Source organism: Eptatretus burgeri, chromosome 24 (genome assembly GCF_056783735.1).
Source record: "Eptatretus burgeri isolate ZD-2024b chromosome 24, Ebu_testis_v1, whole genome shotgun sequence".
NCBI lineage: Eukaryota > Metazoa > Chordata > Myxini > Myxiniformes > Myxinidae > Eptatretus > Eptatretus burgeri.
In genome coordinates, this window is record NC_140984.1 from 1223154 (window position 1) to 1248122 (window position 24969).

Genomic DNA, 24969 nt, shown 5'->3' on the forward strand with positions numbered 1-24969 from the left:
TCATCGCCATTTGTGTCACACCTCTGACACCAGGTGTCACACCTAATTGTCCGTAATGTGCCCACCTGTCGGCTGGATCGCTCACGTGACCCACACAGTCTGACCACACGCCATGTCGCAACAAGGGGTTGACTCGAAACCCTCTTTTTGTTGTGCATCCTCGAGGACTTCGCGGACCACCAGGGAATTGCCAATCACAGAACAAACATCCATTGACACTGAAGGGTGACATAACTTTTACCATGAGCTTGTTGTACTTATAATCTCAACACATTTTCCCCTTTCAGATCAATGCAAATCAATGAACTAAAACAGAGAGAAAAACATTTCCATATTTGGTCTCAAATGTGCACCTGACGGAGGAAATGACGAAGTTCGTTATATCTCAGAGATGATGAGTCAGATATACATGAAACTGGTATGGAAGGTTCATGGTATGTCCTAATTATGTGTGAGAAAGAACCGTTGCTATGCACCCCTCCGTTGCCTAGCAACGGCCGAAAAACCTCCAAATGTGGGGGTATTTTAACGAAAAAACAATCTGCAGCATTAACCCTTGACGCTAGAATCATGAATTTTCTTGTGCTTAATCCTCAGGTCATTCCCCATCGAACGGGCTCATCGCGTCAGGTTCTATTGGGTAGGCGACTACCCATGTCCGCCTACCGGCTTGTTTGTTTGTTTATATGTCAACTGCCTGCAGGTCACAGTTTTAAACCGATCTTCACAAAAGTTTGCCACATGGTAGAGTTCGTTATTAGCAAGAAGCCAATTGTTTTTGAGGTCAAGAGGTCAACAAAGAACAAATGTCAACAAAGGTGTCGAATTTCTAAAATCCTCAATTTTCATCTGATTGACTCGGAATGTGAACAGGATTTGCATATAAGGTCACCGAATTCAGCCACCGATTATTTTGAGGTCAACATAGACCAAAAGGTCAACATGAGCCAAAGGTCAACAACTGAGGTGGGATTTGTAAAATCCTCAATTTTCATCTGATTGACATGAAATTCGAACAGGATTTTGCGTATAAGGTCACTGGATTTAAGTAGCCAATTATTGTTGAGGTCAACATTCGCCAAAGGTCAACAACTAACTGTAGGTGGGGTTTGTAAAATCCTCGATTTTCATCCGATTGACAAAATTTGAAGATGATTTATATTTCAGGTCACTGGATTCAAGTAGCCAATTTTTTTTTAGGTCAACATCGACCACCAAAGGTCAACGGAGGCCAAATGTCAACAACTAAGGTGGAATTTCTAAAATCCTCAGTTTTCATCCCATTGACTTGAAATTTGAAGTGGATTTGCACATGAGACCACTGAATTCAACTCGCCAATTACTTTTGAGGTTAACGTAGGCTAAAAGGATCACCAGGAATGTACCAAAGTTTGTTCACGGCATTAAAAAAGAATCGGGCTTTATGGGGGGTTGCCCCCCCCCCAATATAGGTATTTCCTTTCTCTTTGGAAATTACACACAATGCTGATCAAACTTGACCACAACCTTCATCACCCGTGATGGACCAAAGTTTGTTCACGGCATTTGAAAAAATCGAGGTCTGAGGGGATCTATGGAGGTGTCCAAGGGTGGGTTGCCCCCCAAAATAGGTATTTACTCTCTTCTCCAAAACAACACACATGACTTCAATGAAACATTACCACAACCTTTATCACCTGTGATATAGCAAAGTTTGTTCACGGAATTAAAAACAGTCAGGGTCTAAGGGGGGTCTACAGGTGGGGAGAAGTTCAGATGATGTATTTTCAGATGATTTCCGGTTGGTTTCGTGTTTCATTGTCTTTGCAGATAAAGAAATGAAAATCTGTTTTTTTTTTTACCAACTCTGCCCAGTTCGATGAAGAAGATCATTGCAATCAGAAAATGCCTTCTTATCAGGACAATGACAAATCGAGCAGCGTCTCTTTCAACAACCACAAAAGTTGTTTACAGGTGATCAAGCACGTCCAAGGAAACGAGAAACTCCACAATTGTCCCTTGTGTCACAAGGCGTTTGCTGATTCATCAAATCTCCATCAACATGAACGAATACATATGGGGTGTAAACCGTACAAGTGTTCTGTGTGGAACAAGGCATTTGCTGATTCATCAACTTTACATCAACATGAACGAAGACATAAGGGGGATAAACCCTACAAGTGTTTTGTGTGCAACAATACATTTGCTGATTCATCATCTGTATCTCGTCATCAAAAAATACACACGAAGATACAACAAAGGTGCGAGGACTCAGCGATCTCGGTGTGAATCCCGTGTTTTCAGGGAAATGACCAAATACCGTCATCTGGAAAATGAAGTCAAAATAACCTGGAAGTTGAAGAGTGTCGACATTGTGTCAGTGACAGCTGGAGCAACTGAAGTGATGAAGAAGAACCTCTCTGAGATCTAAAAAAACATCCCTGGGAATTAATATTACTACAAACTAACTACAGTTGGAGACTGTCTGGAGTTCGTGACGATCGTTTTATGTCGACACCCCTGTTTTATTCTCTCCTCCCCCTTCCTAAGCGATTGAGTTGCGTCGGTCCATCGACCACACCAGGTACAATGAGGTCGCCGACACTTCAAGTCTCAACTGCTTCTCTCCTCTCTCTGGGCTACCTCAAATTTCCTCGGGTGTGTGTGTGTGTGTGTGTGTGTGTGTGTGTGTGTGTGTGTGTGTGTGTGTGTGTGTGTGTGTGTGTGTGTGTGACGGCACGGGAAACATAAGTAAGATTGTGGAGGTTAATATCAAGGTAACTCTGCGCTTCGTCTTTTGTTGTTGATTGTATTTTCTTTTGCCGCGCCCACAAATTCCTTTCTTTCCCCTGCTGTACATTTTATGAATAAAACCATAATACTGTGCAACATAATTTTCCCCGTCCTTTAACTTGTCATAAATTGCTTTTGTTATAAACGTGCCTGCCTTGTTTAGTCTTTTCCTTTATTTGTCCTGCATGGTCCGCATGTTCGTTTACCCGGAAGTTCCACCCCAACAATCTGTTTATTAGCCGGTGTGTATTTGGCAGCTCTGCTCAGCCGCTCCTGATTCGGTAAGTTTAACGCAAGTATGCATCGAGGGCACGTGGCCCTAATTGACCGGCCGGCCACAGGTAAGGTATCACGGGAAGTAATGTAACTACGGCTTGGATTGACCGTGTCAATCGGCGTTCGTGGTTGCTGATCATCCCAGATACTTGTGTATCAAACTATGGTTTTCAAACATCTCTGTTCGCCATTCCAACCGAACAAATATTGTTGTGGGCCAGGGGTTGGTGGTGAGGAACGGCCGTGAGACGGAGCAGTAGGGCGTCTCCCACCGAACACCCAAAATCGAAAGGTCGTCACCCCGGATAACTCTGGAGTCGACGGGTCACTTAAAGGACTGTGGTCGCCAATATTTCGACGGTGTGAGGTCGGGTCCACTTGTCTATTCCAATGTACCTAAGTACTCACGCCGTCTAACTACCGGGGAAACCACACCCTCGGCCGACTCTGTCTGAACCGAGTTGCATGTTCCGACTCGGGTCCGGCGTAACCGAGCGGGAATTACCAGAGCCGTGCCGGACCAAATGACAACTTACCGCACAAACGGCCTGACTACTTCTCAAGCCTGAACCACACTGAGCCAATGGAAGAAATGAAAGGCAACGAACTGGAACATTTAACAGGGGGTTTATTTATAATGGGGAGAGGGAGACACAGCAGACTTAATCACGAATATGATCAAATGTACAATGAAATCACTGAAACAGTTCTACTTACAGACTGGCCACTGACAGACACACACACCCAAAAAGAAATGGACCCCGTGGGGTCTTTATTCGGTCCTCCAGCTGAGGAGGTTAGTTCAGCTGGGGGGTCAGAGTTCTGCTGTTACCTGGCCGCGTTGCATAGCTTACCGACCTGCCCTTGTGGAGCTCGGGATTCTCGTGGAAGAGCTTGGGAAGATGGGACGCTCCAACCACCACGAGGAAGGGGGGAGGGTGGGCGGTGAGGAGAAGGCGGAGTTTTGAAGAAGCGGAAGAGAGGAGTGGGGGAGGGGTGAGGCGAAGGCGGAGTTTTGAAGAAGCGGAAGGGAGGGTGGGGGCGTGAGGAGAAGGCGGAGTTTTGAAGAAGCGGAAGAGAGGAGTGGGGGAGGGGTGAGGCGAAGGCGGAGTTTTGAAGAAGTGGAAGGGAGGGGTGGGGGAGGGGTGAGGAGAAGGCGGAGTTTTGAAGAAGCGGAAGAGAGGAGTGGGGGAGGGGTGAGGCGAAGGCGGAGTTTTGAAGAAGCGGAAGGGAGGGTGGGGGAGGGGTGAGGCGAAGGCGGAGTTTTGAAGAAGCGGAAGAGAGGAGTGGGGGAGGGGTGAGGCGAAGGCGGAGTTTTGAAGAAGCGGAAGAGAGGAGTGGGGGAGGGGTGAGGTGAAGGCGGAGTTTTGAAGAAGTGGAAGGGAGGGGTGGGCGGTGAGGAGAAGGCGGAGTTTTGAAGTAGCGGAAGGGAGAGTGGGGGAGGGGTGAGGCGAAGGCGGTGTTTTGAAGAAGCGGAAGAGAGGAGTGGGGGAGGGGGGAGGCGAAGGCTGAGTTTTGAAGAAGCGGAAGAGAGGAGTGGGGGAGGTGTGAGGCGAAGGCTGAGTTTTGAAGAAGCGGAAGAGAGGAGTGGGGGAGGGGTGAGGCGAAGGCGGAGTTTTGAAGAAGCGGAAGGGAGGGGTGGGGGAGGGGTGAGGCGAAGGCGGAGTTTTGAAGAAGCGGAAGAGAGGGGTGGGGGAGGGGTGAGGCGAAGGCGGAGTTTTGAAGAAGCGGAAGCGAGGGGTGGGGGAGGGGTGAGGCGAAGGCGGAGTTTTGAAGAAGCGGAAGAGAGGAGTGGGGGAGGGGTGAGGTGAAGACGGAGTTTTGAAGAAGCGGAAGAGAGGAGTGGGGGAGGAGTGAGGCGAAGGCGGAGTTTTGAAGAAGCGGAAGGGAGGGGTGGGGGAGGGGTGAGGAGAAGGCGGAGTTTTGAAGAACCGGAAGAGAGGAGTGGGGGAGGGGTGAGGCGAAGGCGGAGTTTTGAAGAAGCGGAAGAGAGGAGTGGGGGAGGGGTGAGGCGAAGGCGGAGTTTTGAAGAAGCGGAAGAGAGGAGTGGGGAGGGGTGAGGCGAAGGCGGAGTTTTGAAGAAGCGGAAGAGAGGAGTGGGGGAGGGGTGAGGAGAAGGCGGAGTTTTGAAGAAGCGGAAGGGAGGGGTGGGGGAGGGGTGAGGCGAAGGCGGTGTTTTGAAGAAGCGGAAGAGAGGAGTGGGGGAGGGATGAGGAGAAGGCGGAGTTTTGAAGAAGCGGAAGAGAGGAGTGGGGGAGGGGTGAGGAGAAGGCGGTGTTTTGAAGAAGCGGAAGAGAGGAGTGGGGGAGGGATGAGGCGAAGGCGGAGTTTTGAAGAAGCGGAAGAGAGGAGTTGGGGAGGGGTGAGGCGAAGGCAGAGTTTTGAAGAAGCGGAAGAGAGGAGTGGGGGAGGGGTGAGGCGAAGGCGGAGTTTTGAAGAAGCGGAAGGGAGGGGTGGGGGAGGGGTGAGGCGAAGGCGGAGTTTTGAAGAAGCGGAAGGGAGGGGTGGGGGAGGGGTGAGGGGAAGCCGGAGTTTTGAAGAAGCGGAAGAGAGGAGTGGGGGAGGGGTGAGGCGAAGGCGGAGTTTTGAAGAAGCGGAAGGGAGGGGTGGGGGAGGGGTGAGGGTGTGAGGAAAAACCCTCTTTCCCTTCACATTCTGCAAAAGGTTATGTTTTGGTCGGCGTGTATTTATTTATTTATTTATTTATTTGTAATCTTGTGATTCGTATAACTCAAAAAGTATTAAACCGAATTGCATGAAATTTGGTGGGATGATTGGTTATTAGCCAGGAAGCATTCGATTAGATTTTGGGATCGTTCGGGTCAAAGGTCAAGGTCAAGGTCACGAAAAGGTCAAAATCGTCTTTTTACGATAACACGGTCAATTTTTATTCAATTTGCATGCAACTAACGCCAAAATGTTCAGAATTCAACGCCTCATCTTGTGATATGCAATATGACACAATGACTCCCATACTCTTGTTACCGGTTAGGGGCCAAAGGTCAGGGGGGTCACGACCTTGAAAAATATGCGGTTTTTGTCATAACTCAGTCAATTCTTTTTCGATTTGCATGAAACCAGCATCAACCGAGATTACCTTCTCTTGTTGAAACGTTGTATTCACCGAGCTTGCGAGTGAGGACTCGCCAAAACGACGTGAGTTGATTGTTGTTTAGTCCGTAGCCCCCGAAAGTCGGGGGGGGGGTCATGACATTAAAGATATGTGGTTTGTGTCATAAGACCATTCACATGAAACCAGTTCCCCACACTCATACCAAGAACAAAGAAGTAGTGGCGGCGAAGGTATGCGCTCTCTGAGTGCCCGTTCTAGTTTTATTGTGCATCCTCAAGGACTTCGCGGACCACCAGGGAGCTGCTAATCACAGAACAAACATCCATTGACACTGTCGGGTGACATAACTTTTACCATTAGCTTGTTGTACTTATAATCTCAACACATTTTCCCCTTTCAGATCAATGCAAATCAATGAACTGACAATGAACGAAAACAGAGAGAAAAACATTTCCATATTTGGTCCCAAGTGTGCACCTGACGGAGGAAATGGTGCTTTGGGTTGAGGGGCAGCGGTGAGGGGCATGTTTAACCGTGGACCAGTCAAAGATCCCCGGGGAGTGAAACACAGCAAGGTAAGGATTGGTCTTCTTTACCGTCTCCCACCGGTCTCTTTCTCTTTCCTCCCGCCCGCTCCTCTCTCCACAGAGAGGGTTCAGCCCAGCGTCACCACATTGATTACGGGCCCAGCTGGACTCAGCGATGAGGAGCGGCTGAAGGAGACAAGACTTTATACACCAGAAAGGAAGTGGTGATGAGGGGATATGATGGAGATGTTCAAGATAATGAAGGGCAGAGACATAATTGGTGCAGATTAATTAATTATTCAGCAGAGTGATTGGACCAAAGGCCCATTGTCTGAGAGGAAAGAAGAGGAGAGTGAAGGACGAATCCAAACGTTCCGGATAAAGATCGCTCCGAATCCAAACATCCAGTCCGGATTTTGTGACTCGCCCGCTATTTTGTCACCACGTGATCCTCCTCACACTCACCTCTTCCGCCATTTTGCGGACAATCCTTCCTCTGTGTGGGCCCTGATCGTGACGAACCCGCAAAGTTGGGGAATGGGGACGAGAGAACGGAATGTTGGGAGGTTCGTTTCCCTGAGACCTAATAATGGGGTTTAGGCCCCGGTCCACACTCGAGGAGGGGAGGGATGAGGGAGCACGCAGTTCGTTTGGGGAGGTCGAGGCTCAGGAAGCGAGAGCATCACAGATCAAAGGAAATCGGTCCTTTGATGGAGCTGTGATGGAGTGGAGGGGGACACGGGGAACCCCTGAGATCGGGATCCTCCATTTGAATAACCCGCGATGTACATCATGGACACGTTACTGACCGCAGCACAATTCCTCGACTGTCAGGATCAGCAAAGTCGGCCCGGTGAGGAGGGAGGGATCCGGGAGGGGGGGGGGGTTGGTGAGATGGGGACGGGATATCACCGGCGGTATGACGTCATCACCGTGTCGGGGAAATCCGTGCTCCTCCCTCCTCTTCACACATCGTTGTTCCCTCCACCCCCCAGGTTGGACGGACGTTATGTTTTCATCCATGTTTGTTTGTCTGTGAACAGGATATGTTAATAAGTTGTGGATGGATTCGGACGGAGTTTGGTGAACAGGTTCGGTGTGTGACAAGGACAAATTGATTCGATTTTGGTGAAGATCTGATCCGGGTACGAGAGTTTTGAAATGTGATTCTTCACCAAGGAGAAATCGGACCAAAAACGATGTCTCAAAAAGTTGTGGATGAACTTTCACAAAACTTGGTGGATGAGTTGGTGAGATGACGAGAACAAGCCAAATAGATTTGGGTTCAGGTCAGCAGATCCGACTACCGGTGGGATACAACACGTAAACTGTTCAGTCTGGTGGAGGTATGTGATCTACCGAGTGTCGTTTCAGTCACCTCCACCACCGAAGGTCGAAGGACGTTATGTTTTCACACCTGTCTGTCTGTCTGTCTGTTTGTTTGTTTGTCAGTCAACCGCCTGCAGGTCACAGTTTTAAACCGATATTCACAAAACTTCGCCACATGGTCGAGTTCGTTATTAGCAAGAAGCCGATTGTTTTTGAGGTCAAGAGGTCAACAAAGAACAAATGTCAACCAATTTGTCAAATTTCTAAAATCCTCAATTTTCATCTGATTGACTTGGAATTTGAAGTGGCCAATTATTTTTGAGGTCAACATAGACCAAAGGTCAACAACTTACTGAAGGTGAGGTTTGTAAAATCCTCAATTTTCATCCGATTGACAAAATTTGAAGAGGATCTATATTTCAGGTCACTGGATTCAAGTTGCCAATTATTTTTTTAGGTCAACATCAACTACAAAAGGTCAACGTATAGTTGGGTCATTGACAGCAATTCCGTGACCGTGGAGAGCATAGGTTCGTTTCTCAGTGGATTTGTCTTCTATGAGGGTTAAATAAAAAAATTTAGCCCCCATGCCTCTCGCAAAAATGCGGGCTAACTCCGTGAGAGCCCCAAATTTAAGATGGCCGCTGTCGGCCATGTTGGAAATTGTCTTTCCAATGGTTTGGCCTGCAATGCTACACAGTATACGTACTCTGGGACTTTTTGGGTCAAGGAATTTATATTTGATGTTGGTTTGATGATTTTACCTTCTTTTGACCTTCAAATCCAAGATGGCTGCTGATTTTCAGCTGGGAAATGTCAATTTTTCAATGTTGTGCAAGAGCCTTCATAATCGGATCTTATGAAAGCTCTTTTCATGTTGAGTTGAGGTATGGACAGTAAAACTACAAGTAAATGTACAGAGGTCATCTTGATGGTCAAAAAGGTAAACATTTGTGGTTGATGAGGAACAAACCTTTGCTCTCCATGGTCATGGAATTACTGGAGGTGGACCAACGAAATGTGAATATTCTCATACATTGGCATGCATTTGTACATCAATATCCCCCTATATTAGGGAAGTACAATGTCTTTCACCTGAATTTACAAATTTCCAATGTAACTAATGGACCGCTAGTCTTCATCCGAATCTGTGGATTCTCCGGCCTCACTCCTCTCATCATTGATAGTACTCTCATCACTATTCTCATCTGAACAGTCACAAGGTATGAGCTGCTGGGGTAAAGGGGGGAGGGTGTGGCACACTGGTCGGCACTTCCCATTCAGAATTTCCCAGCCATGGTCAATGGGGGACGGATGCTCTAACAGGTTGGAATGGAGCTGGCAATATGTGATGTCGTTCGTCCTCTCGACATGGAGATCCAACGAGTCATCATCAGGTGGGAGGCGGATCATACTCTTCTTCTTCAGTTTGTGCCACAAAGAAGCTCTGGCCTGCCCACAGGTAACATCTGCACTCTCAGCATAAACTTTGGAGAGGACAAAAGCCTTCATATCAGCTCTGACTTCGTCCTCTAACTCCAGACTCTCACCCACTCGTCATAGGAGCTCTCTCGCCTCAGGATCAGAGATCACCTTCTCCAACACTGGCTTTTTCCCATGCCCATAGAACCCTGATGTGTGATCACTGCCAGTGATGACATGGACAGGTATGATGATATCTGCAACCTGTTCTGAAAGCATGGCATGGCAGTTGATAAATACATTCTTGCGTTTAATCAACAGATCACCTCGGAGTTGTTGCGAGACATAAGCCGCCTGGACATACACGTCGGTGTCCTCGCTGTCTTGTATAACTGCTCCAGTGTAGTTTCTGGTCCTCAGCTTGGCATAGGCCGAGAGCAGCATTGTATCTGCCTCTGGATGCTTGAAGACATAGTCCCCATTTGCCACACCAGTGCTCAGGTTAGTTGACATCTCACCCTCACAGTATATGATGCTACTCTGCACCCGACCAACTTGTTTTTTCAACTGTTCCTTCACAAGCTTTTGCAGTCTGACCTTGTATCCTGAATTGACAATGAGTTTGTTGAACTCAGTGGCTCCTGGGAACATGTCTTCGGGCTTCGTGAAAACATTTGGGATGTGGAGATGTTTTGCTGCCCGTCGATCATGCTCATCATCCTTGATGCGAAAGATAGGGCCATACTTGTCATTGATGAGGATGATGAGGCATGCACCAGCATGGCGTGAGAGGATGATAGCGCAGATCTTATCCAGGTAGTCACTCCAGCACTCTGAGCCATCCCGCTTCCTCGCCTCTCGGTCCTCGGGCGTGGGGGTGGCTAGCCGCCACATCAGTCCCAGGTCCATGAGGCTGATGTGGTCCCTTGGTTTCTCAACAACTGGTTGAACAGTTATAACAACTTGCTCTTCGCAGTCTTGCGCATTAATCCATCTACATTGTAGAGTGAGAGGCACTCCTCAGTCACTCTCCCCTCAAGGGCTGACTCAAGCTGTATCATACCTGATCCCTCCATAAGTTCTACCAGGGCTGCCAGCCCTGACCTCTCCATCTGGGCCACCTTCATGGGCACACCAGATGGTGCACAGATCTGTACACTAGCAAAATTATTCCTCTTATTCCTGTGGATGGTTGCAGTGAGAGACTTCATCTTGGTGAACACTCGCTCTTGCAGGATTGTTTCAACCTGTGCTTGGCCATCTTGTAGTGCGGTCTTGAGGTCATGCACTAACTCCAGTGATGCGACCCGGCCAGACTGTGGTGACCTCAGTGTAGGTGAGGAGATGTCAAAGGGCTCAGCATCAAAACCCTTCATGCATGCCTGCAGGTCGTGAACTGCCTGCTCATCCTTCTTCATCCTCGCTGGCTGACACTCAACATGTTTCCTATTGGAACGCTGGCACTTGAGGTTCCGATTCACAGTAGCCTTCACCCTCACGACATTGTTTGCATTCCTTGTTGTTGAGAACAGTTGCTTCTCATTCTGCAAAAGCTGAAGCCATCCCTGCTTCAGCTTCGAGTTCAGATTCATAATCGTTTCTATCCACAGGTCCAGTGGCTGGCAGAAGTAGGGTAGCCCTGTCATGGACTGGGTGACGTAATCGTTGAAGAAGGCCATTTGCTCATCTGACAGAAAAGAGAGCATTGCCCAATAATCTGGCAACCACCTTCCATAGTCATAGTTGGCATATGCCATTAGTCCAGGCAACATGTTGTATGTTGATGATAGGTACTCTGAGCCATTTCTTGCATGACATGCATCAATACTTCGGACAAGAGGATCTGACATCTCTATGAATGAGACCCAGAAGTTGTCCATGTCTGTGCCAGGTTTCTCATAAACTCTGTTGATCAGCTCCTTCATGTCATCATCATCCTCAAGATGACTGTGAGCTTCCTGTAGAGCCTCCTGTGTCTCGGTGAGTGCATTGCGAAGAGTGTCAAGATTCTGCTTGATATCCTCTGATAGTTCCTCATACTCAAGAATCTCTCAGTCGTTTATGGATAAGAGCCTCTCTCCAGAGCAGGATGCAGCGCACACCCCACCTGTAGTGCTTCCCTCATAGTGCTTGGTCAACAGAACCCTCCACGACTACACCTGCTGTAACCAGAGTATCTGCCATGCCAGAGCCCTTGAATGTTTTATGGATAGCATAGATGTAGGACATCTGCTGGTGGAAGGCGCCAAGAATCGGGATGATGTCCTTGAACAGTTCTTGATTCTCCATCCTGAGCTGCACGATCAACTTGTCGGTGGGCATGTCACCAACGAGAAAGGAAAATGGAATATTCTTCTTATGCATGGCCTCCACTAGTTTCACCATGATGTCATGCACCACCGACTTACTTGGAGGTTCTGGGTAGGTTGTGTGGTAGTCGGGCTTGCTCTTGCTGGGCGGTGGATGGCGGCAGGACTGGACACCACTGTGTGCTGGAACCCGCTGCTTGTGAGGTGGTGGTCTTGTACCATCATTGTCTGCACGAGACAGTGCATGTATCACAGAGCGAGCACGCTGAGGAGTTGTGCCATTCACTGGTGGATGTACCCTGGGACGAGCTGGTGGCTCACTCTTGCTGCCGGGGGGGGGGGGCATCTGTACTGCTGGACCTGCGTAAGCTCTGAACACTTTTGTTTCAGCTGTGCTCTGATTTCCTTCTTCTTGATGAGCCTTGCAGCAAGCTCTTCCTCTGGTTTCTTTTCATTGCTCTCAGCCTGCACAAACATTTAACATTTGTTCGATAAGCTCCTGTTGCATTGTCTGTCATAGTATCAATCTTGAAGTCGTTGTTGTCGACGATCACAATGGCTGGCTTGCTGTCAGTGATCTCCTGTGGACAGGATGCTGATGCCTCAACATCCATCAGAGCCCAGTGGTCATAGAGGAGCAGCGTGTCTGCATAGCTGATGCAGATACCACTCTTGTGCAATGTTTCAACCAGATCTTTACTTCTAGTCATTCCATGGACATTCATTGCCAGGTTGATAACAGTGGTTGTGCGATGTCCAGTGATGTGGTAGGTGATCATGGAGGCCAGGCTCAGTGTGGTAGGGCTTAGATCGGCAGTTTTTCTCTGAGGATGTTTTAACCAAGTGAACAGCTTCAACAGCAACTCACACACCTCTTCGCCTTCTTCGAATTGATCGATGTCAGGTGGCCGTGGGGCAGTAGATGTGTCTTTGATCTTCTTAGACAGCCATGGTGCCAAGTTCTGGAGTAGCTGCTCATCACTGATGCCAAGGGATGACATGGCAGCCTCAATGCAGTCACCTCCTCCCCCAACATCATAGACCCACTCACTCTTGTTCATCTCACTTTGCTCTTTGAATCCAATTGTCTCTTGATACTCATTAACAAGTAGGTCCTTGAGATATGATGATTTGCGATGATGTCAACGATGATGCGTTTGTAGTCTGCCAAGAGGGACTGCAGTGAACGGATCTCATGCTCAGTGAAGAGGACACAATCCACATGTCTTAAGTACAAACTCCTTGCCTCTGAGAGACACACATTCTGAAGATGCATTGCATCATTTGGCTTTAATTTTGTGTTGTTGACATGCTTCAGCCAACAGGCATTGTGGTACATGATATCATTTGCGAAAGGATCTGACAGCGCTGATGTTGATTCGACAAGCTGTGTGTGGCGCTTGAACGAGCACCATGCTGAATGTGTGTTGGGTCTGAACAGCTTACCCCGTGCTCTGTTTGGGTGCTTTGCATCCACACCCTTCATGCACCATACACATTTTGTTTTGTCACGGAGAGGCCCACACACAGATGAACGCAGGCGCTTGGGTGGCAATGGTTCCTCTGTCTCATCATCACACAGAGCATTATTAGCTTGAATTTCAGAAGTTGATGTTCGACTGGGACACTGAACAATGTCGGTTTCTTTGTTTTTGCGCTGTCTGGCTTTTTCAAGCTTGTCTGAAGACGAGATTTATTTATATATATATATATATATATATATATATATATATATATATATATATATATATATACAGTGGGGAGAACTAGTATTTGATACACTGCCGATTTTGCAGGTTTGCCCACTTACAAAGTACGTAGAGGTCTGTAATTTTTATCATAGGTACACTTCAACTGTGAAAGACGGAATCTAAAACAATAATCCTGAAAATCACATTGTATGATTTTTAAATAATTAATTTGCATTTTATTGCATGAAATAAGTATTTGATCACCAACCAACCAGTAATAATTCCGGCTCTCACAGACCTGTGAGTTTTGTCTTGAAGAAGCCCTCATATTCTCCACTCACTACCTGTATTAACTGCACCTGTTTGAACTCGTTATCTGCATAAAAGACAGCTGTCCACACTCAATCAGACTCCAACCTCTCCACTATGGGCAAGACCAGAGAGCTGTCTAAGGACATCAGGGACAAAATTGTAGACTTGCACAAGGCTGGGATGGGCTACAGGACAATAGGCAAGTAGCTTGGTGAGAAGGCAACAACTGTTAGCACAATTATTAGAAAATGGAAGAAGTTCAAGATAAGTCAATCTCCCTCGGTCTGGGGCTCCATGCAAGATCTCACCTCATGGAGCCTCAATGATCATGAGAAAGGTGAGGGATCAGCCCAGAACTACATGGCAGGACCTGGTCAATGACTTGAAGAGAGCTGGGACCACAGTATCAAAGAAAACCATAAGTAACACACTACGCCGTCATGGATTAAAATCCTGCAGTGCATGCAAGGTCCCTCTGCTCAAGCCAGCGCATGTCCAGGCCCATCTGAAGTTTGCCAATGACCATCTGGATGATCCAGAGGAGGAATGGGAGAAGGTCATGTGGTCTGATGAGACCAAAATAGAGCTCTTTGGTTTAAACTCCACTCGCCATGTTTGGAGGAAGAAGAAGGATGAGTACAACCCCAAGAACACCATCCCAACCGTGAAGCATGGAGGTGGAAACATCATTATTTGGGGATGCTTTTCTGCAAAGGGGACAGGACGACTGCACCGTATTGAGGGGAGGATGGATGGGGCCATGTATCGCGAGATCTTGGCCAACAACCTCCTTCCCTCAACAAGAGCATTGAAGATGGGCGTGGCTGGGTCTTCCAGCATGACAACGACCCAAAACACACAGCCATGGCAACTAAGGAGTGGCTCCGTAAGAAGCATCTCAAAGTCCTGGAGTGGCCTTGCCAGTCTCCAGACCTGAACCCAAGAGAAAATCTTTGGAGGGAGCTGAAAGTCTGAGTTGCCCAGCGACAGCCCCGAAACCTGAAGAATCTGGAGAAGATCTGTATGGAGGAGTGGGCCAAAATCCCTGCTGCAGTCTGTGCAAACCTGGTTAAGAACGACAGGAAACGTCTGATCTCTGTAATTGCAAACAAAGGTTTCTGCACCAAATATTAAGTTCTGTTTTTCTGATGTATCAAATACTTATTTCATGCAATAAAATGCAAATTCATTATTTAAAAATCATACAATGTGATTTTCAGGATTATTGTTTTTGATTCCGTCTTTCAAAGTTGAAGTGTACCTATGATAAAAATTACAGACCTCTACGTGCTTTGTAAGTCGGAAAACCTGCAAAATCGGCAGTGTATCAAATACTTGTTCTCCCCACTGTATATATATATATATATATATATATATATATATATATATATATATATATATATATATATATATATATATATATATATATATATATATATATATATATACATACACATATATATATATATATATATATATATATATATATATATATACATACATATATATATATATATATATATATATATATATATATATATATATATACATGTATATATATATATATATATATATATATATATATATATATATATATATATATATATATATATACACACATATATTTTATATATATATATATATGGATATATATATATATTGTTGTGGTTACCAGATTCGCAAACCACCATTCAGGTCCCTTAGGTGAGGTATCTCGGTAAGTGCATGTGTAGTTAGGCCCAAACCCGTTGTCTAGTGGGAATACATGTCATTTATACGTGCTGCGACTCTTCAGGATAGCCGTTTTTCTTTTACTATCTTTATTTTGGACCAATCGCCACCATCACAACCACAACAACAACCACCAACCACAACGCCGCTTCACCACAACCGCCACGACCTTTACCGTCGCAACTCGCCACCATCGCATCACCGTCATCTCGCGCCACTCATGGGCACCGATGCTGGACTCGTGCAGGGCGCACGTTGAACAGCGTGTACAAAATCACGGATTTTCTGCTTCAAAAACGGATCCAAAACGACACACGCCCACTTTTTGCCGTCCAATCGGTGAGCGAGGGGCGAATTGGCCCCGCCCCCAGGGCGATCGATAAATGCAAATTTGTGGATCAAAAAGCCTTCACGCCCACTTTTTCTCGGGCCAATGGGGAGCGAGGTGAAAGGTCAAAGGGAGGGGGTCAAAGGCGAAGTTACGGGGGATAAAAGGACGGTGTTCGTCAGTCAAAGGAGTCGTAAAAGTCGGAACGAGGAAGAAGGGAGTCGCAAAGGAGTCAGAAGAGAGTCAGCAGAACGGGAACGAGAAAGAGTCAGCAGAACGGAGGCGAAGGAGTCGGAACGAGGCGAAGGAGTCGGAACAGAGAGTCAAGACTTCGCGGGCGGTGGAGCTGCTCGTCGTGTGCGTTGAAGTCGGAACGGAGGGGACGAGCTGTGGAGAGGCGGCGACACCGGACGAGGGGGTGCTCGCGTCGTGCAAGGAGCTGCGCGCCCGAGGGAGGCCGGCAGCGCGACCTGGCCGAGGTGGAGACGCTCGTCGCACATAATAAAGATCCTCTATACCCCGAGCATCAGCAACCCCCTCCTGTTTCCCCCCGCGCTGAGATAGTGCGACCAAGGGGGCCCGTTCCCACCCCCCTGCCAGGCACTGTCCACGAGGCCCGCGGGTTGCGGGGCCATCGCCGCTCCGCGTCTCATCACCAGACGGGTAGGCCCGACCCGGTCTCGGCCCCAGGCCTACCTCATTCTTGGGGGATTTTCTTTTCCTTGGTTTTGGGTATGTGTTGTCGGCGCCGTCTGTGAAGTAGAATTGTATAAGTGTTGCCGTGTGCTCGGTAGTCGGTATTAGCTCTGCACTGTGTTTTCACTTTTATATTTGCTTTTTGTGTAAATGGAATTGTGTTTTCTTTTTGTGTGCATTTGGTGGAATTGTATTTGTGTGCTTTCCGTTCGTCGCGAATAAATGTGCTTTATTGTTGAACTGTTTCCCGCTTCGCTTCGTCTTTTTCCCCATTGAACCCCCATCTTGCTTCACGTAAAGGGTTGGTAGTGGGCTGAATACGCCCGATAATTAATCGAACCGTCGAGGTCGACGATAACACCGCTCGGTTATTCTGATAGTACGGAACGGGTCGCTTAAGTGGCCCGTGTCCGAAGTCGACCTGCGGCGAGGTGCGATCGCCCGGTCTACCCTCCGCGTGGGTACTTAGGTAGTTCGAATTTGGCGAGCAACCCTATCCCACGCGGGGGCTGATTGGCTCGATCGCGGTGAGACCGAAAGGTCCACCCGTGACTGGTTCCCGGCGTTAGTCCGAGAGGGTCACGACTGGATTGTCCGTCCGGTGGGCGACGTGCCGCGATTCGAGTTACGTGGCCGTCGCACGCCGGCGGGCGCGAAGACCGCAACACTGGTGTCAGGAGTGGGATACAAATTCATCGCCCTCCTCGCGGCACTGGTATCGGAGAACAGGAAAACGGGCTGTCCTGTCTCCAATTAAATTTACGGGAATCGGTCCAGGGGTGAGAGAAGCGACCCCCGATTCCCTCCAAATTACGAGCGAGCAAATTAACCCTTCACGAGAAGCAAGATGGCGTCTCAAGGCGAGCGGGAGCCGGGGGTATTAGAAATGTATATGTGTAATAATGTAGAGTCCATGGTCCAGGATGGAATCCCCGTGCAGGAAATGTTGATTGTGCAGGAACACGGACTCGCCCAACTAAACCCAGAACCTGAAATGGGTGCGGCAGCGGCCGCAGTGTATGACACCTCCCCCCCCCTCTCCACCAAAACCCTTGCTGAAACGGCTCAGCTGAGTGCACCCGACGTGGCCCAGCTATGCGCCATGCTGGCGGCAATGACAAATGAAATAAAAAACGAAATGAAAGGCATGAACGAAAAGATGGATGCGAATACACAAAAAATGGATGAAAAGATGGATACAAATACAAATGAAGTGAAAACGACGATGGATGCGAATACACAGCAAATAAACGGAATGGAAGCAAACATGAAGGAAGAAATGAAAAAGCTGCGGGGTGAGACGCAGAACATGGGCCGATGCCTGCAGGCGGGCATGAAGGCCGTTAGCAGGGAACTCGGAATGGCGACTCCACGTGTGGGAGCAAACGAGCTGGAAGGGGGTGCAACGGCTGACAGGCCCGCGGTGGAGGCGGGTAAGGAAAAAGTAATTCGGGAGACAAGAGACGAGGTGAAAGTAATTGCGAGGGAGAGAAAAGAACAATTAATACGGAGAGCAAGGATGAGGTACGCGGAGATCGTGAAAGAGCAAGGAGTGAAAAACAGGGAAGGACGGGAGCGACTTAAAGAGAAAGCAAGGTTGACCTACATAAAGATAAGGGAAAGACGCCAGAAAGAAGCAGAGACCAATAAACACGATGAAGACGGGGTAAGTGACGCGCACACACACACGGAGGTAGTGGAGGACAATGGGGGTGAGCTCGCGGAGCGTGTGGGGACCCGGTGCGAGCAGCTGGATGACCTCCTCCAGGAACAAGGGGAGGGAGTATGCCCCCTTGAGGCGAGTCACGACCAGGTGGGTTCGGTCGTGCTTTGCGAGGTTGAGGGGACGGGTGCAGTGGACAGGTGCACGGAGAGCTTGGGGGGTATAGAGGCCCCGGAGACCCTTGTGGGGACACGAATCCCCAGTGTGGTTGTCCCTGTGTGTGTGGCACCGTGTGTGGAAGCGACCCCGTGTGTGGAAGCGACCCCGTGTGTGAGTGGTGTGGTGGCGATGGTGCCAGAGTGCGTGCTTCCCAGCACGCCGGGTGTGGATGGGGCACCGTGTGTGAGTGAGGCCGTGTGTGTGAGTGAAACGGCCAGTATGAGTGAGGCACCACGTGTGAGTGGTGTGGTGGCGATGGTGCCGGAGTACGTGCTTCCCAGCACGCCGTGTGTGGATGAGGCACGGAGTGTGAGTGAGGCACCGCGGGTTAGTGCCCCCGCGTGTGTGGGTGAGGCACCGTGTGTGGAAGAGACCGCGTGTGTGAGTGTCGCCGTGTGTATGAGTGAGGTACCACGGGTGAGTGCCCCCGCGTGTGTGGATGAGGCACGGAGTGTGAGTGAGGCACCGCGGGTTAGTGCCCCCGCGTGTGTGAGTGAGGCACGGTGTGTGGATGAGGAACCGCGGGTGAGTGTCCCCGCATGCGTGAGTGAACGGCCGTGTGCAAGGTCGCTGTGTGCCAGGGAGACCGTGTGTGTGAGAGAGCGGTATGAGAGGGAGATGTCGGTTGGCATGCGGGAGCACGCAGCCGCGTCTCCCGGTGTGAATGTGATGGTGTGGACTGTGTGCGTCGTAACACGCAGGTGTGCGTGGGTTGAATGGCGACGACGACGGCGACAGAGGAGAGAAAGCCGAGTAGCGGCTGTGGTTGTTTCGGGGACCGTGCCGGGTTCGCCCAGCAGTGAGCACGCGGTTCGTGCTGTGCAACGCACGAGACCCCCACGTGCTCGCTTGCGAGAGTGAAGTCCCGGTCCGGAAACGCACGCGGTGGATTTGCCGATCCCGCGGACGGACAAAGTTTAGGCAGGTAAATGGATTTGGACCGGACGGGTTCTCCACGCGATCGTGTGTGTTCAGCTCCAACGGGCAAAGCACATGTGTTCGCGTGGGAAACCCCTCGAGACGTGGGGCTTGTGTTTTTTTTTATGCGCACGGTGACGCCATGGCTGCACGTGTGGTTGGAATCCGGCAGGAGGGGTATCTCTGCCGGATGGTAGCGTCCAAGGAGGGACGAGGAACACGTGCAGCTGCATGACGTCACGGACAGGTGCAAAGTGCGCGAGCTCTGAGTTGCCGCGCAGGTGCTGCGCATGTAAAGAGAAAAAAAAAAAAGGGAAAACAGCAAGCCTCACTTTCGGGTGTACAGGATTCCTGGGCAAGGGGTGAAAGACCCCCTTACCCTGGGCACAGGATGGGAAACTAGTTAGGGGGAAGGGTTAGCTTAGTTAGACCGACTTCATGGGGCAGGGGTAAGTCCTCATGGAGTCCGTGGAATGGATTAGGTAGAGGGATTGTAGCCAGATTTAGGTTGGGAAATAAAATGAATTATTTGAGAACAGTGACAGACAGTGAATGTGTAGAGTTGACGTAGTTTAGCTACGTAGGGTTAAATGGAACGTGCTGTAGTTTAAGGGACGACGTGGGAGCACGAGTCAGTTAGGGGATGTAGTTAGAAGAATGGCAGAGTTCAGCGGTGAGTGTGTTGAAGAGTTGTTGGTAAGTGAAGTGGAAGCATGTGCTTGTTGAGTGAGTGAGGCCAGCGGGTCTGTGTGTATGGAGTGAATGGGGAATGCATGGTGCGATGAGTGATTGGGGGGAGGAGTGACTCCCGCCCAAGGGACCCCGGGGTCAGTATAAAGTGAGTTAGGGGGTTAGTCAAATTGAAAAATGGAGGTTGTTTTGTTGTTGGTGGGAGTGTAGGCTCGAAACCCATTTGGAGGGGTGCAGGAGCCCTGTTGACGGGCTTGGGAGCGTGGCTGCGAAAGGTGAGTATCGCTGAGTGGGTACCCCGGGCACCAGGCTAGTCGGCCGCGGTAGGCCATGGGCCCATGGGGGGCCGGGATAGAGTAGTGGGCACGGGTGCGCCTGCTTGGTGCGGGGGCCCGGGGCGCCATTAGCCGCGTGGGCAGTGTTGTGGGCACGGGTGACCCTCGGAAAGGGGCCCGGGAGGCCGGCCTGCCACGTGTGCGTTTCAGGGGAGGTGCCATGGGGGCACTCCCCGGGGTTAGGGAGCTGGTAGGCTCGGAGGCAGTGTAGTGCCCGGGGTGCCATAGCGGGAGATTCGGCAGAGGGTCGTGCCTGCCAAAGGGAGCCACGTGTCCCAGCCAGGAGACCGTGTGAGGGCACGGAGAGAAAATTGGGGGGCGAGGCCCGAAATTGTGAGGACACCAACACAGGCGACGGGAATCTGGGTTGTTAGAACCAATAGTTTAAGCGAGAGGCGCTTGTTGAAAGCCCCGGGGTAGTTTAACAGTTAAATGGATAGGGTAGATTAGGAGATGTACCCCTCCGCACCATCCATCCCCTCGCTGTCGTTGTGGGCCGCTGGACCCACTTTGGGTTAGATCGCCGAACTCTGGGGAGGCCATTCTGAGGCTTCGTTGGGCCTCGACACAGGACGTTAGCTCTCCCTTATTCCCCTCCGGGAAGGGAACGTAAGGGTTGGGAGTAGGCTAGGTGACAGTATAGGTTAGCCGAACAAGGACGATAAAGGGGGTTAGGGGACGATTTATAGTGGGGAAGTAAAAATAAAAACAACAAAAAAAATAAGTGGGGGCTAAATTGGTTTTTCACAAATTAAGGGAGTGGGTATGTACAGTGACAGGCAAAGGCGATAGGTTGGGAGGGAGACAGGTAGGTAGGTCCGAGCCCGCCTTCCGAGTGGCCAGCACCACCGCACTCCCTCCACCAACCTCCACTGAACGGCAAAGGCTGGCCAGCTTCATCTGCTGGCTGTGTTACTTCAAGGCCTGTGCCGGCCCACTTGATCGGCAGCTGTTGTGTTGCTGCAAGGCCTGTGCCGGCCACTTCGTCTGCAGCTGTGGTACTTCAAGGCCTGTGCCGGCCAGTTCATCTGCCCGCTATGTTTGCCTGCAGCGGCCTTCTTCTGCGGGCTGTGTTTGCCTGATCACCTTTGCCATGCCATGCCCACTGCCCCTGTTCACCAGCCCCCGTTCAATTTTTGCTTTGCCCCCCCTGTTCATTTCCATGTGCGCCAGGATCTGAAAGCAACAGTTTGCAAGCTGCAAGAACTGCCCTGTTGGCAGCTACAACACGGGCCTGCAGTGGCGGCCCGTGCACCGTGTTTGTGTTCATCCATCCATTCGTTGTGCTCATTGCGTGTGCCACTTGAGCTGGCACGGAGACTGCGTTGTGCAGCCCATGCACCGTTGTGGTTCACTGCGTTCAGTTCAAAAGGGAAGGCCTTGGACTGCGTGTGAGCAGCCAGCCACGTTCCCTGTCACCTGCATTGTTTGAGCCAGAGACTGCATGTGGGTAGCCTGGCTCCCTGCTAACTGCTTTCTTTTTGCAGAGTTCAATGATCCTGGGCCATGGTTTAGTGTAAAATTTGTAAGTTAAGGTTAAGATGTACTGTACATATGAGTGCGCCCCCGGCATGTTTGTCTTAGCGCCGGCAATTTTATTTAAGTCGTCCGTGTGAGTGAGTTTGTTTAGATAGTTACGCAGCCCTTAGGTTATTTATTTTGGGGACACGAATACCATGAATGTCGCACTCAGGGATCCGTAGGTAAAATGTACTAGGGGAAAACTACACATGATGGCACACGAAAATTTGACGACTCGGGACGAGTCTGTAAAAAGGGAAGGGGGTAGTGTTGTGGTTACCAGATTCGCAAACCACCATTCAGGTCCCTTAGGTGAGGTATCTCGGTAAGTGCATGTGTAGTTAGGCCCAAACCCGTTGTCTAGTGGGAATACATGTCATTTATACGTGCTGCGACTCTTCAGGATAGCCGTTTTTCTTTTACTATCTTTATTTTGGACCAATCGCCACCATCACAACCACAACAACAACCACCAACCACAACGCCGCTTCACCACAACCGCCACGACCTTTACCGTCGCAACTCGCCACCATCGCATCACCGTCATCTCGCGCCACTCATGGGCACCGATGCTGGACTCGTGTAGGGCGCACGTTGAACAGCGTGTACAAAATCACGGATTTTCTGCTTCAAAAACGGATCCAAAACGACACACGCCCACTTTTTGCCGTCCAATCGGTGAGCGAGGGGCGAATTGGCCCGCCCCCAGGGCGATCGATATATGCAAATTTGTGGATCAAAAAGCCTTCACGCCCACTTTTTCTCGGGCCAATGGGGAGCGAGTTGAAAGGTCAAAGGGAGGGGGTCAAAGGCGAAGTTACGGGGGGATAAAAGGACGGTGTTCGTCAGTCAAAGGAGTCGTAAAAGTCGGAACGAGGAAGAAGGGAGTCGCAAAGGAGTCAGAAGAGAGTCAGCAGAACGGGAACGAGAAAGAGTCAGCAGAACGGAGGCGAAGGAGTCGGAACGAGGCGAAGGAGTCGGAACAGAGAGTCAAGACTTCGCGGGCGGTGGAGCTGCTCGTCGTGTGCGTTGAAGTCGGAACGGAGGGGACGAGCTGTGGAGAGGCGGCGACACCGGACGAGGGGGTGCTCGCGTCGTGCAAGGAGCTGCGCGCCCGAGGGAGGCCGGCAGCGCGACCTGGCCGAGGTGGAGACGCTCGTCGCACATAATAAAGATCCTCTATACCCCGAGCATCAGCAACCCCCTCCTGTTTCCCCCCGCGCTGAGATAGTGCGACCAAGGGGGCCCCGTTCCCACCCCCCTGCCAGGCACTGTCCACGAGGCCCGCGGGTTGCGGGGCCATCGCCGCTCCGCGTCTCATCACCAGACGGGTAGGCCCGACCCGGTCTCGGCCCCAGGCCTACCTCATTCTTGGGGGATTTTCTTTTCCTTGGTTTTGGGTATGTGTTGTCGGCGCCGTCTGTGAAGTAGAATTGTATAAGTGTTGCCGTGTGCTCGGTAGTCGGTATTAGCTCTGCACTGTGTTTTCACTTTTATATTTGCTTTTTGTGTAAATGGAATTGTGTTTTCTTTTTTGTGTGCATTTGGTGGAATTGTATTTGTGTGCTTTCCGTTCGTCGCGAATAAATGTGCTTTATTGTTGAACTGTTTCCCGCTTCGCTTCGTCTTTTTCCCCATTGAACCCCCATCTTGCTTCACGTAAAGGGTTGGTAGTGGGCTGAATACGCCCGATAATTAATCGAACCGTCGAGGTCGACGATAACACCGCTCGGTTATTCTGATAGTACGGAACGGGTCGCTTAAGTGGCCCGTGTCCGAAGTCGACCTGCGGCGAGGTGCGATCGCCCGGTCTACCCTCCGCGTGGGTACTTAGGTAGTTCGAATTTGGCGAGCAACCCTATCCCACGCGGGGGCTGATTGGCTCGATCGCGGTGAGACCGAAAGGTCCACCCGTGACTGGTTCCCGGCGTTAGTCCGAGAGGGTCACGACTGGATTGTCCGTCCGGTGGGCGACGTGCCGCGATTCGAGTTACGTGGCCGTCGCACCCCGGCGGGCGCGAAGACCGCAACAATATATATATATATATATATATATATATATATATGTATATATATATATATATATATATATATATATATATATATATATATATATATATATATATATATATTGTTGCGAATTTGCGCCTGCCGGCGTGCGGTCGGCCGCGTAACTCGAATCGCGGCACGTCACGCACCGGACGGACAATTCTGTCGTGACCCTCTCGGAACAACGCCGGGAGGTAGTCACGGGTGGGGGTTTAACCCCACCACGACCGTACCAATTGCCCACCCGCGCAGGATAGGGTTGCTCGCCAAATTCGATCTACCTAAGTACCTGCGCGGATGGTCGACCGGGCGATCGTACCACGCCACAGGCCGACTCCGGACACGAACCGCTTAAGCGGTCCGTTCCGTGCTACAGTGATAACCGAGCGGTGTTATTGTCGGCTTTGACGGTTCCGATTAATTACTGGGATGTTGCACCCACGACAAACCCCTTTCTGTGATGCAAGATGGAGGGTCGAAAGAGAAAAGACAAAGGGAAACGGGAAAAGTTCAACAAGCAAGCATTTTATTCACACGCACACACAGACAAGCACGTAAGGCACGTATTTACAGCAATACACAATCAAAATGCACATAAAGCAATTAAAACAAAAGAAACGATGCAGAGCTACAACCAAATACGCGTACACACGGCAACACATAAACAGTTCTACTTTACGAGACACGGCGCCACAAGATCCATACAAAAACCCCAAAGAAAAGAAAGAAAGAAGTCGCGACTTCCCTTTGGCTGGTGAGTCCCTCTCCCGCGACCGTCAGCGTGGTTGCGCCCGGCCCCGACCTCTCTCGCGGCCGGCGAACCCCAACCGGCACCCCCCCCGTCCGGACACACAGATCCACCTCACAACGGGCGCCGCCACGTTTCCCGTCCGTGCCTTCGTGACACGGCCGCTCGCCAAGGCGCGGGCACAGGACCTCTTTCTGAAGACCAACTCTCCACCAAAACCAACCGAACCACCAGCCAAGACGAAGAGGAAGAAAAAGCGCTCCTTGCGCCCACCCATGTCCGTCTTTTATCGCCCGGGGCTCCGCCCTTCGCCCCGCCCAGTTCTCGGCTCCACCTTCCTTCGAGAGGGTTCCCCAAAAG

The 24969-nt window shown here is 50.1% G+C and overlaps 1 protein-coding gene across 4 annotated transcripts in view; it reads left to right on the forward strand.

Annotated features, from left to right (window-relative positions):
• The first annotated feature begins 6235 nt into the window (after nucleotides 1-6235).
• Nucleotides 6236-24969, forward strand: part of LOC147007863 (uncharacterized) — a 31876-nt gene continuing 13142 nt past the window's right edge. The window contains exon 1 of one of the 4 annotated variants that reach the window (XM_085866305.1): nucleotides 6236-6696. Coding sequence is in view for 2 of the 4 variants with exons in the window: in XM_085866304.1 (XP_085722430.1) it covers nucleotides 7432-7501 (70 nt within the window). In the remaining 2 variants the exon portion in view is untranslated. Of the gene's footprint in view, nucleotides 6697-7032; nucleotides 7502-22046; nucleotides 23144-24969 lie in introns of those variants that run through there. The other 3 variants (XM_085866304.1, XM_085866307.1, XM_085866306.1) reach the window with 3 other exon arrangements.